At 55.5% G+C, this 12,124-nt stretch overlaps 1 protein-coding gene across 3 annotated transcripts; it reads left to right on the top strand.

Annotated features, from left to right (window-relative positions):
• The first annotated feature begins 1,038 nt into the window (after positions 1 to 1,038).
• TLCD2 (TLC domain containing 2) lies at positions 1,039 to 10,707 on the top strand. Of its 3 annotated transcripts, none has more exons than XM_084493176.1 (6): positions 1,039 to 1,319; positions 1,596 to 1,755; positions 5,344 to 6,685; positions 7,125 to 7,207; positions 7,849 to 7,931; positions 9,312 to 10,707. In XM_084493176.1, the coding sequence occupies exons 3-6, from the start codon at positions 6,504 to 6,506 to the stop codon at positions 9,687 to 9,689; spliced, it is 726 nt and encodes a 241-aa protein (XP_084349302.1). In that variant the 5' UTR covers positions 1,039 to 1,319; positions 1,596 to 1,755; positions 5,344 to 6,503; the 3' UTR covers positions 9,690 to 10,707. The 3 variants fall into 3 exon arrangements, with proteins under 3 accessions (XP_084349302.1, XP_084349303.1, XP_084349304.1); XM_084493177.1 differs by having other exon boundaries at positions 1,112 to 1,319; positions 5,344 to 5,762; XM_084493178.1 differs by having other exon boundaries at positions 1,136 to 1,319; positions 5,367 to 5,762.
• Positions 10,708 to 12,124: the final 1,417 nt, after the last annotated feature.

Raw genomic sequence — 12,124 nt, 5'->3', positions numbered from 1 at the left:
CACTAACCGGAGAAAAAATAAAAATAAAAAGGCAACAATCCCTGTCCAAAGCGTCTCCTAGGCTAAAAAGGAGCTGAAAAACTTGGTTTTTAGTGCTGCCTCTGCTTTAGCTTAGAAGAAAGTCCACTGGGTATTTAGAGATTTTCCTCTCCGTTTTGGAAGGAAAAAAAAAAGGAAAAAAATTGAGACGGAGGGGAAATGTGGGGCACATTTTAAAGAGCATGTGTGCAATATATGGCAGTGATTTCACTGCCGACACCAAGACATTGGGAAATTCCCACATTACCACCCCGACCCCAAGGAAAGGCTTCAACGGATACTCACAGGGTGCTGCTGCAGGGACTCAACGTTTGCCCCTGTCGAAAGCTGCCACCACCGTCTGTGAGTCCCTTCCCCGTCTGTAAGTCTCTCCCCAAACCCCGCTCCCCCAGCCCACGCTGGGCGATGCTCTCCCAGCCTTGCACAACATTCCCAGTTGGAGGGTGGCAGTAGGGACACAGCTTATCTGATTTCTGCAACTGCTCCGTGCATCATTAACGTTGTTTGTTTTCTTTTCTTTTTTTTTTTTTTTTTTTTTTTTTTTAATTCAGATTTAGAAACCGCTTGCAAAAGAATTAAGGACACTTATGAATTATGGGGTAGGTGTGGTTTGGAGGCTAGGTGCGTCATGTGAGATGCATTTCGGAAACAGAAACTGAGTCAATGCAGAGATACCTCTGCTCTTTCTTGATGGGAAGTGCTTTAGCCCAGCACATATTTTTGCCACACTTTGGATACTACTACTTATACATTTCTACAACATTTAAAATTAATTAATCTGTGTTTGTTTGTTTTAAGGCAGATCCTCTCTATCTCCCTTTGATTTTAAGGGAACACAAAGTGTTCAGCATCTCTGCAAATGCCCCATGTTCCTGCTCTGCACCTGCATGAGTACATTTCAGTCTGCAGACGTCCAGGCACCCAGTCCCACCGCTGCCATGTCCGTGTGGATTGCACAGGGTGGCATGCTGCTGACTGTGCTATTTTTGCAGGAGGGTGGGAGTTGCAAAAAATGGGAGTGACGCCTACACTGTTTGTGTCTACTCCAGTTCTTATCTCTATTTCACAGTCAAGATGTTTCAAAACCTTTAAATACGTCTCAAAATTTAGCGGGGGGACAAATCCCTAGCAGCATGTTGCCATCATTCCTCTTGCAGAAGCGGAGCAGCTTTCTGCCGTGCAGCATGCTCTGAAATCCAGCATCAGAGGGGGATGAAAACTCTTTCCCAAACCCCGTCGTGGGCATGGCAGAAAGAAGAGGACACGGACATGGATGCTCAGTAAGTGTACGCTCACTGCCTGCAGAGTGGCTCATTTTGTTGGACCCACAGAGCTGTAAGCAAGCTGTAAGCACTCATTTCAGCCCTGGGACACTTTGATGCCAGGAGTGCTCTTAGCCCACGGGTGGTGTACGCCCACAGTGGGCGCAGGTGCAGAGTATTTTCTTACAGTGCTAACAAGCAGCTTTGGGTTTTGCCTTGCTGGCCAGGCGCCTGAGAGTGAAGCAATTTGGCTACTGCACGTCCCTGTTTAAACTCTCTGTAATTATTCCCTAGGAGCGCATTCCCACGTGGAGAAGCAGCAGCCCTCGTGGAGGCATTCTCTGACTCAGCAGAAATTGCTGGAAAGCGTTTGCTCGGGGATGAAAGCTGCAGTGCACCAGCAAAGTGGAAGGTCCGAAGGCAAGCAGTGGTGTGAGGCTTCGCTGGGAGCCAGGTGGGAACCCCTGCTGTGCTTTGGGTGGCTTTGGCACTGCAGGGCTGAGTCCAATCCAGCTGTTGGATGCAGCCCAGCATCGCGGGAAGGACTTTTGCAAAACAAAATCCCCACTTCTGATGAGGGTAAAGGTGATGGCAAAGGGATCCCACCCTGTTCTCAAAGTCAGGAAGGGCACTGAGTGTAAGGGGGAGGTTTGGGTTTGCTGCAGGGTGCTGCATGCTGCTCTGACAGCTCACACCTAGAAACATGCAATAAGCCCTCGAGGGATTCAGGGAATGGGATGCTAGCAGAGGCAGGTTTTCAGCAAGATGCTCTGTAAGCATCTTTTGGTCCTTTGCTAAGTAACGCAGAGCTGGATGCTCAGCATGGTGAAGACCTTTGCTTGTAAAATGCAGCAGGATTGGAGGTAGAAATGAAGGGAGAGAGAGAAATGATGCAGTGCCCTGAAACGTGAGCTGAGCTCAGGTGGTCATCAGCAGTCCTTGGACAATCCTGGCAAGCTGTCCTCACTTTTTATTAGATATCCTCACTTTTATTATGTCTATCCAGTGTTGCCAGCACTCTGCAATATTCAAACCCAGGTGAAAATGTAATGGTGGGGGGAGGTGGTGTGCTTTCAAGCCCCTACCACCCTCAGCCAGTGCAGCATGTTCTGTCCTGCTGTAGTGCAGCTGTGGCTGTACAGATATGTCCTTGCCCACAGCTTGCTCAGGTTGTTCCCTCCCTGCCTTAGCAGGGCTGTAGATTTTAGCAGTGCATTGCACAGAGCCCAGCGCCGCTGAAGAATGCTCAGGCGCAGGAAGAGGAAGCGAAGTGAAGAAAGCAGCAGAGCTAAGATGATTAATGGGACACCGCTCTCAGAACAGCTTGGTTTGTGATATTAATAATGAGAGAATTCAGGAGGGAACCTACCCCATGCCCAGCTGCAGAGCCAGCAGCAGCAGGAGCTGTGAAGCTCCAGCACTTCTATTTGTAATGCAGGAGCAATCATGTGGGCTCAGCAACAAGCAGTGCTGCACAGAGGGGTGTAGGGCTCTGGGATGTACTTCCACCTTTCAAGGCTCATTCTGAACCTGTCTGAATTGCAAAAAGCACGGGGTCATAAATACCTCATAACGTAGCCAGCAAGCACATCAATATCTGTCAGCAATGACTTAAGCTTGAGCACGGTAAACCAGATAGAAAAAACATGTTTATCCCACAGGGGAAGGAGACATGGAAAATGAAATATTTAGAGGGAATCAATTTGCTTATAGAGTATATATGTGCTGTTTATAGAGTATATATGTGCTGTTTCATATATTCTTCCTGAGCGTTCATGTCTGGCCAGGGTGAGGAATGGGATATAGGCTGGGCAGCAGGCGCCTGGCCCCACATCTCACCGTTCACCATCAGGAAAGAAGGAAGCTGAGCTTCCAGGAGATGCCAAAGTTGTTGAAGGGACAGTGTCAGAAAGGATCGGTGACAGCGGGACGCACTCGGGGCTGCTCAGAGCTTGGGGAGAGCAGGGAGAGTTTTCCCTCTTGGGCTTGAGCAGGGTGAGCGCGGATGGGTGGTGGTGCAAAGCCAGGCGAGCTCCTCACCATCCAAGACCAAGTCCTGAGTGTGGTGGTTAACCAGGAAGGTGTTCCTAGCTGGAAGGGGCAGATGCTGGAGTCTGCATTGATTTCAGTGCTCTCCACAGCTACCTCTGCAGCTCTTGGGCGTGCTCTGCCACGTGCAGCACATTTCTCACAGTAGGTCCTTTCATAAGCACAGAGTTCACAGACTTTCTGAATTAAAAGCCGGATATATAGAGTAGAGCTGCTCTGTATCGTCTGACTTCCTATGGCCTAGCAGGGCCCTGACGTGCTTTAGAGGGGGGTGAAGAAGACAACTGATTAAAATTTGGAAGTCAAGCTGCTTGATTTGCTTTGAGATCTCGGACTCCCCAAGCTCTGTGAGGTGTGAGCATGGCATTAGATGAGCAGATGGGCTTTCCACCTCCCTGGTTGGAGAAGGGTGAGTGAAGGGAGCGACACTTCCCAAAAGCAGGAGCAGGACTTTACCCAGAAGGACTTTCCATGTCACAAGCTCCCACATCTGCTGGCTGCAGCGAGCCCCGGGTGGTGTTTGGGAGCAGAACGGTGCTGGGTAAGGAGCACCCACACCCCCATCCAGGAGCAGCATCTGGGAGAGGACACCGTTTATCTGGCAGAGTTCATGCTGGCCATTATCAGCAAACTGCTGGGGCTCTTTTGGGGAAAATGGTTTTATCTGTCCCAGATGTGCCGCAGGGAAACGCCGAATTGTGAGAGGGAGAAAAAAAAGTTATCCAGGCTATTAAAAACACTGCTGCACCCTCGCTTTACACCTCGGCTGTTGTGCAGCCCCTGCTAGGGAATGAGCTGTGTCCCCACAGCGTTATGGGATGGCACCTTATGGGATGATGGAGTTATGGGCTGGGCACATCCTTGCTGACACCCGGAGGGAGCCCCTGCCCCGCTGGGAGCAGCCCCTGGGCTGCATCCCTGCACCCAACGCCGCCTTTTGGGAGCTGCTGGAAAACGCCTCAAAAATGGGGTGAAAAAAGCAATATCTCCAAATAAGGTGTGGCTGCAGAGGCCCTTTCCGAGCGGGTCGCCCTGCCTGGCTCTTCAGCGAGCGTGCAGGGACCTCTTGTGGCAGCGGTGCCGGAGCGCTCCCCTCCTGCCCTGGGACGAGCCTGGCCCTGGAACCTGGACACGGAGAGGATTTGGGGCTGGGGCTTGTGTCAGGGGACCTGTTTGTCACCCCTCCATCCCTAAAACCCCCTAAAACCGTCCCTCCATCCCTAAAACCGTCCCCTGGTTAGTGCCATCGCTGCACGGGGCGGAAGGAAAGCAGGAAAAGCCAAAAAGAGGGCTTGTAGGAGAGCATGCCCGATGGCAAGTCCTGGCATAGTTGCGTAAAATCTGGGCCAAAAGTAACCGAAAGATAGAAAGTGTGCGGCCGCTGGTGGTGCTCCAGCAGCGGGATTTCAGCCGCCGAACCAGAGGCTCAATTAATCACGGCTTAAATTCCTCCTGCGTGCAAGTGGCCGGTAAAAGCTCTCCAGTGCCCAGAAGCATTTTAACTATTCCTGCCGCCACGGAAAGGGACAGTCAAGATTTCTGCGGCTAAGACACCGCAGATGAGTTTCATCAGGAGCCGGCTCCCTGCCATTTTACAGCACAATTAGGCACCAAACAATTTTCCTGCCCGGTGCCCTGGGCAGCCCAGCACGTCTCCGGCTCTGGCTGGGCACAGGCTGAGCACCCTTCCCTCTGCATCTCTTCCACCAAGCAGGATCGTCTCCATTTGGCCCTCTCGGTAACTGATTAGCCCGTGTGATCCCTCCAGCCCTAATACACGGGGTTATTTATAATCCCCCCAGCAGTCGGGGCTGTGGATTACTTCAGGCGACGTCTCCTCAGCACTTAATGGCTATGAAATTGCATTGCTTTTCCTGGCTTTTAGGCAAATTTCTGCAGCATGAGCAGCTGCTTTGCTATCAGTGGGGACTATCTCACCCCTCTCTTTCGGCTCTGATTTAATCTCTCCCCTCTGCAATGTCTCTCCCATCAGCGTATCACTTGTTGCTGTTTCAGCGTGCATTACCCCGGAGAGGGCAGTGACTGAGAGCTCAGGCTCCGCATGTTCCCGTTCAAGCGAGGAGAGCGAAGACGATTTCATCCCAAATTAATGCCTCAAAGAGGAGGCAGCCTCTGACATTAATCGGTGTGTACGCGGTGACTCATCCCGTCTGCAGGAGCGACGCGAGGTCTGGGCAGCATCCGCGCTTCTGATGGAGACATCAAAGAGCAACACGGGAGCGATCAAGTGACGGGCAGGCAGGAGAAGCAGCGCCGCGGTAGGATGGAACTGAAGAAATTGGGGGGACACCACCCTGAGTTCCCCCAAACCCCCAGAGCTGGGGTATCCGGACACCGGGGAGCTGCCCTCAGGAGCAGACACAGGACAGGGGGGTGGAGGATGAGAGCGTGGTGGGTGCAGAATGGATTTGGACCTTGTTAATCACTTAACCTGCAGCCAGATTTGTTGGCGTGTGCTTGCAGGGATCCTGTGGATATGTACCCAGGGTGAGGGCTGTGTCCCCAGTACATCCCAATGATGTGCAATGATGTGCTGCCTCACTGACAGCAGGCACTGGGGATGTTTTGGGGCGAAACACCCCGACTGCAGCACCGTAGAGGAGGGGTGTTCATCCATCCAGTGCCACTGAGCTGGAGAAGAGCCCTCGGGAGGGGGGACAAGGAAGGTGTCCCCACGGTGTCGGGACGCCCCACAGCATCGGGACACCCTGCCCCTCATTTCACAGCAATGCCTGCAGCCGTTTCTGACTCAAGGCTGCCACAGGCAGCTGACACACACCCCAGGGGCCTCCTTTCCCATTCCTCCCTCTTCCTGAATCAGGCGCTGCGAGGAAGGACAGCCCCTCCGTGTCCGTCTGCGTGGAAGTGGAAAACCCACAGCAGCACGGGATGGGGGCTCCCGCAACCCCCCAGCACCCTTGGGACCGCTGCTGGCTGCATCTCCCCCCTTTTTTCCCTTCCCACCCAAGCAATGGCGATGCCCAGGGCTGGCCCCAAAACAACGGGGCCACGGGGCGAGGCGGTTCCCGGTGCTGCCGGGGCGGTGCCGGTGCCCGGGGCGGCGCTGGTTGGGGCGAGGCGGAGCGGTGGTGGAGCTCCCGTGGGTGCCCCATGGGGTGCTGAGGGTTGCCCATGGCTGTCGGTGCGGGGTTGCTGCTGATGGCCGGTTCTTTCGCCGCTTTCCGCTTGTTGAACCGGGGTTTGGAGCGTTTGGTGCCGCCGCCTCCTTCGGCTCGGCGCAACCGCTGGAAGTGGCGAAACATCTGGACCTCGTTGGCACACAGCGTGCTCAGCAGCAGCGGGGCGCTGCTGGGGTGAGCGGCTCTGTGGGGGCACCCAGAGGGGTTGGGGGGACACGGGACAACCGGGCTGTCCGGGGATCCCGATGGGAACTTGGGGCTGAAGTGCAGGGAGGGAAGCGCTGAGGGGGTTTGGGTATGTGGAAGGGGGGGATTGGGGTGTTAGGGGATGCTGGGGGGGTTGGGGAGGGGGTGGATGGGATGCTAGGGGGGTTGGAGGGAGTGGAGCATGTGGGGTGCTGAGGGATGGAGGGGTACAAGGGGATTTTGGGGTAGCAGGGGACAGGGAGGCTCTGGGGAGGGGGGCAGCGGGAGGACAGCATGGCTATGGGGGTGACAAGGGGGACAGGAGGGTGCCGGGGGGGTGAGCAGCACCAGGTGGGCACCCGGGACGCTGGAAGGGAAGCAGGGGGGCAGAGGCACTGCCCAGCACTCGCAGCCCCTCTCCCCGCAGGTTCTACCTCTACCCCGAGCTGCACGAGGACCTGGTGGGCACGCAGCCGCCCGGGGCGCGCAGCTTGGTGGCCGTGTCCGTAGGTGAGGCTGTGGGGGGAGCGGGCTGCCCCCTGCTTTGTCCCCGGGGGTCCCCAGGGGCCCGTCGGTGCCTGACGGTGCCACGTCCTGAGCAGCGATGTCTCAGGCACCCCAGACAATCGTCTTATTCTTGGCAAGGACAGTGGCTCCTTTCTGTCCCACGGCACCCGCAGCCGGGAGGTACTGAGCACCAGGCTGCCCGCCACCGTCCTCGTTGGACAGCCAGGGCTTGGAGAATCCTAAAAGTGCCCAAATATGGGGTCAGTGCAGATCCCCCTAAAGCCTGGTGCTAAACTATCTAGCACGGAGGCCAGAAGTTTTGAGTCCTGTGGCTGCGTGAAGCCTGTCCCCCTCCTTGTCACCTTGCTGATCTGTCACTAGCTATGTGGTCAGTGCTGACAGGCTGCCCGGCATTGCCACAGCTCAGCAAGGAGATTTAACTACCCAAAACACCACCGTGGGGTTGCTTTGGTGGCAGCAAATCCTGTAGCTGCTAGGGGCTGCGGGGATGTGGGGTGGGATCCGATCCTGGGGTGGAAACAGGGGTCGAGTGCTGCCCTCGTGGCCAGTCAGGTACTGAGCCTGCTGGGGAGTCCCCACATATTGCCCCCCCCTTTCCTTGCTTACGGCCTCTCTGTCCCCAGGGTATTTCCTGGAAGACTTCGTGGACATGCTGTGCAATCAGAAATTTCACCAGTCCTGGGAGCTGCTCTTCCATCACTCCGTGGTGAGTCCGCCGGCTGCTCCCCGGGGCGCAGCGCTGGGTGGCAGCGGGTCTGAGGAGTGCCCCGCTCATCACGAGGGAGGTGGCGAGGTGGGGACAGACCCCGATGCTTGTGGGACCTGAGTGGTCCGAGCCACAGCCTTACCTTTAATGTTCTGGGGGGGCTGATCCATGCCCCTGGCACAGACAGGCGTGACCCAGGTGTCCCCGTTGGCACCAGCGAGCACCTCAGCTCCTGCCAGCTCTCAGCCAGCTGAGCAGCCACAGGAAGGGCTGCACACCCCAAATATCTCCTCCTTCCACCTCCTGCTCCTGGCTGCTCCCCGGGGTGCTTTCATTCAGGTCAAAGCTGTGGCCATGGGGCTTGGGTGGCTGCGGGCAGCCGTGATGCCCTCATATAAGTGCTCTCTGCCCCCCCCTGCTCCTCTCTGCACCTAGAATGGGTTTCTCCTTACTTGCCTCTGCTGTCTGGGTGCCTGAGCACTGCACACGCTGCAGGGCAGGGGGATGGCACTGTGCAGCTGAGCAGCCGAGCCTATTTTCCAGCAGGCTCCAGGGGAGGCAGGGGGCTCTGCAGGGCATGGGGGACAGGAGGGGTGGCGGTGGGACCGTGCTGGGGAAGGCGATTTTCAGCCCTGCAGCTCTGCTGGCCACCGTTCACGAGTCAAAAGGTCATCTGCACAATAGAGCTAATTCAGGCCAAGACAGTGATTTAGCAAGCAGATAATCTTATTAGAGAGCCAATACAAATAACAGCATTAAGGGTATAAACTGCAGGAAGGTCTGAGCATGGTAGGACACGGGCAGGCAGGGAGGGTGCGGGGCAGGATTGTACCCACTTAGCCCCCACAGCCCTGTCCTCCGGGGCATCCCAGAGCTCCCTGAGAGGTGGCCACAGGGCTCTCATGTACCAAAGCTACTTAATTCCTGCAGTGTGCCTGTCTTGGGGAGAATCCCTGAGCCAGCAGCAGCCGTAGCCCTGGGCTAGGCATCTCCCTCCCTGCCAGTGTTGTTCGCTGTGTGCAGAACCACCTTGCTAGGCCACCACCAGCTGCGCTCCCCACGCCACAAAAGCAGGGTTAGGTCTGCCTGTTCAGCTTCCTCTTTATCCCAGGGTTTATACAATTGTTTCCTTCTTCTTTTTCTGGGGAAAAAAAGCAAAACAAAACAAACACACACTCAGGTTTCACGCGGTGATGGAGAGACCTTATCTCGTGCCTGCAGCACTGCAGAGATGAGTGAAGCGATGACCAGCGGTTTGGCTCTGGCGTGACAACTGTTTCCAGCTCTGCTTCACGCCGTGCCCAAGCATGAAGGGCTCTGGCTTGCAGCAGCTGAGAGCAACCAGCACCTGGGTTCAGCCTCTCTCCTTTCTCCTCCCAGGTGATTGTCTGCTTCGGTATCGCGGTGCTGCTCCATCAGTACATGGGCTTTGCCTTCGTGGCCTTGCTGGTGGAGATAAACTCCATCTTCCTCCACCTGCGGCAGATCCTGCTCATGGCCGACCTGGTGCACACCACCTGCTACCGCCTCACCAGCATCGTCAACCTGGGCACCTACGTGGTGTTTCGCATCACCACGCTGGCCTGGATGACGCGCTGGCTGCTCCTCAACCGGCAGCAAGTGCCCCTGGCAGCCTACACTGTGGGCATGGTGGGCATGGCAATCATGATGCCCATGAACATCATCCTCTTCTACCGCCTGCTGCGTAGTGACTTCTTCAAGTCCAGCCGGGACGTGCGGCGGGAGAAGGAGAAATAGCTCCATTCCCCGCAGGCCCCGGGGGATGAGCAGCTGTGAGCCCGTGAATGAGGACAGCAGAGAGCTGTGGAGTGTGAGCATGGATATTTCAGTGTCTTGCTTGGAGGGGCTGCACGGACAGAGCTTCTGGGCTTGTGGCTGCGGATGCTGGGCAGAGAAGGTGCTCACGGACCAGGCACTGGGGCACTTCGGATGATGTGGTTGGATGACCCGAGCTGCAGAGAGAAGCCCCAAGGGCTCTCACAGCTCCACAAAACACTGCTGAAATGAGAAGGGAGCAGGGAGCACCATTTCCCTGCTGCTCTTCTGGACATACAAACACCACCATGTGTTTATAACCCTTTTGGAGCTGCACCTGCAGCATCCCAACACCCTGGGGGACACTGTACTCAGTCCTCTGCTGTCTCTGGCACTTCCCATGGGAGCACCAAGGCTTCACCCTCGAGGCCAGGGCCAGTAAAAGCCAAATCCTGCATTCACGAGTCCTCCCCATGGAGATTGTCCCAGGTGGGTAATGGAGGGAGAGGCTTAGGCTGTCCGTGTCAGATGCTGCCTGCTGCAGGTTCTGGGGTGGGAGAAGTGGAGCAGCAGAACTGTGCTCGGGGACAGGCTGCTCACTTCTCCTGACAACTGGAACTTTTCCAGTGTTGTTTTGTTCCCAGACCTTTTAATTCCCCATGTGTGTGGGAGAGCACGAGCTGTGTGCCAGGATGCTATGTGACGGTCACTTCCCACATAATGGGGCTTTTTCAGATGGGCCAGATTTGGCATCTATTAGGAATGAAAAGTCCTGCTGCAGAGCACAGTGTAATGGTCTTTAACCAGCAGCACGAGCTCTTATTAACACAAGTTTTTTAATAAACGGCTGCAAATGAAACAGCTCAAGGCGAAGAGGCTTAGCAGGGAAAAAGGGGCTCTGCATTCCAGCCTGCTCCAGGGGTGTCATTGCTCAGCACTGGCTTCCTATCCTGTATCTCCTTGCTCCAGAGTAAAAATATATACCATACACTGGCCCAGACTACCTCTCCAGGGATTTTTGTTCCCTCTCCTTTCTATGGAGGAAGATTAAGGTTTCTCCTGTTCCCTGAGGCGAGGGAGGGTGCACTTTCTGCAGGCTGGCACCTGGGAAGGGTTGCAGGCATTCGCAACCCACAGGGTGAGGAAAGTGCCTGCTGAGAAATAGGGCAGGCTGCAGGGCAGTCGCACGCAGGGTATGGATCTCATGGCTTTGCTGCTCTCGTTCCTGGTACTGGTTGCAGCAAAGCAAGAAGGAGCCTTGCAATTTGCTCTGCATGTACCTCAGGCTTTCCTGGAACAAGGAATTAGAAGTTTTAACACATACACATACACTTTTCCTTTTCCCTCACTTATTCTCCCACACTGAACTCTTCCCAACAGCCCAGCACCACGTAGAAGAGCGGGATTACCCCAGTCAGGGTTATGTGTATTTGTTTTCAGAAATGCACTGGATCTGTTGTGCTGTATGCGTGGCAAATAACCTTTTACCTCAAAATCTTGAGGTAGAATGTTATTTCTAAATCTGGTTTGAGGGACGGGCTGAAGCAAGGGGCCACACACTGCTAGGAGCAGGCAGCACTAGTTTTGAGGAGGAAAATATGGGCACAGAAACACACACAGAAAAAGACAAACAATGCGTGTGGGTAGGGGGAGGCCAGAGAACAATGCTTGGCCAAAGCTGCTTATGCTGTTAGTGGCACTTGCAGGTGCTGCAACCACCTCCTTGGTGGTGTGTCACTGCGGTGGTGGTTACATGGCTGTGATCCTCCTGGAGCTGCCCGCCAGTGCCTTCCCTTTGGTTTTACCCACTCACACGGTTTTGCAGGAGCTGCTCCCACAGCCCCTGTGGGAGTCTCAGAGCAGCAACGTGCGCTCTGCACTGCCCACACCGGGGCCATGTGTCCAGAGAAGGGCTACGGAGCTGGTGAAGGTTCTGGAACACAAATCCTGTGAGGAATGGCTGAGGGAACTGGGGGTGTTTAGTTTGGAGAAGAGGAGGCTCAGGGGAGAGCTTATTGCTCTCCTCTGAAGGGAAGGTGTGGGGAGTTGGGGTCGGCCTCTTTTTGCAGATAACTGGTGATAGGACCGGAGGGAATGGCCTCAAGTTGTGCCAGGGGAGGTTCAGGTTGGGAATGAGGAGACATTTCTGCTCAGGAAGAGCAGTCAGGCACTGGGACAGGTTGCCCAGGGAGGTGGTGGAGCCACCACAGCCCCTGGGGGTGTTTAGGGGCTGTGTAGGTGTGGTGCTTGGGGACCTGTTTTATCCCTGGGGGCGGTTAGGGGCAGGTTGGTGGTGCTTGGGGACACGCTGCAGTGGTGGCAGTGCTGGCAGGGGGTGGTTGGGCCGGATGACCCCGCAGGGCTCCTCCAGCAGTCAGGATTTTGGGGGTTTTATGGCCGTGTTGGCACCGTCCCTG

This window comes from Aythya ferina (assembly GCF_964211825.1).
Source record: "Aythya ferina genome assembly, chromosome: 19".
Lineage (NCBI taxonomy): Eukaryota > Metazoa > Chordata > Aves > Anseriformes > Anatidae > Aythya > Aythya ferina.
Note: the sequence above shows the minus strand (reverse complement) of the source record. Positions and strands in the feature narration are given on the sequence as shown.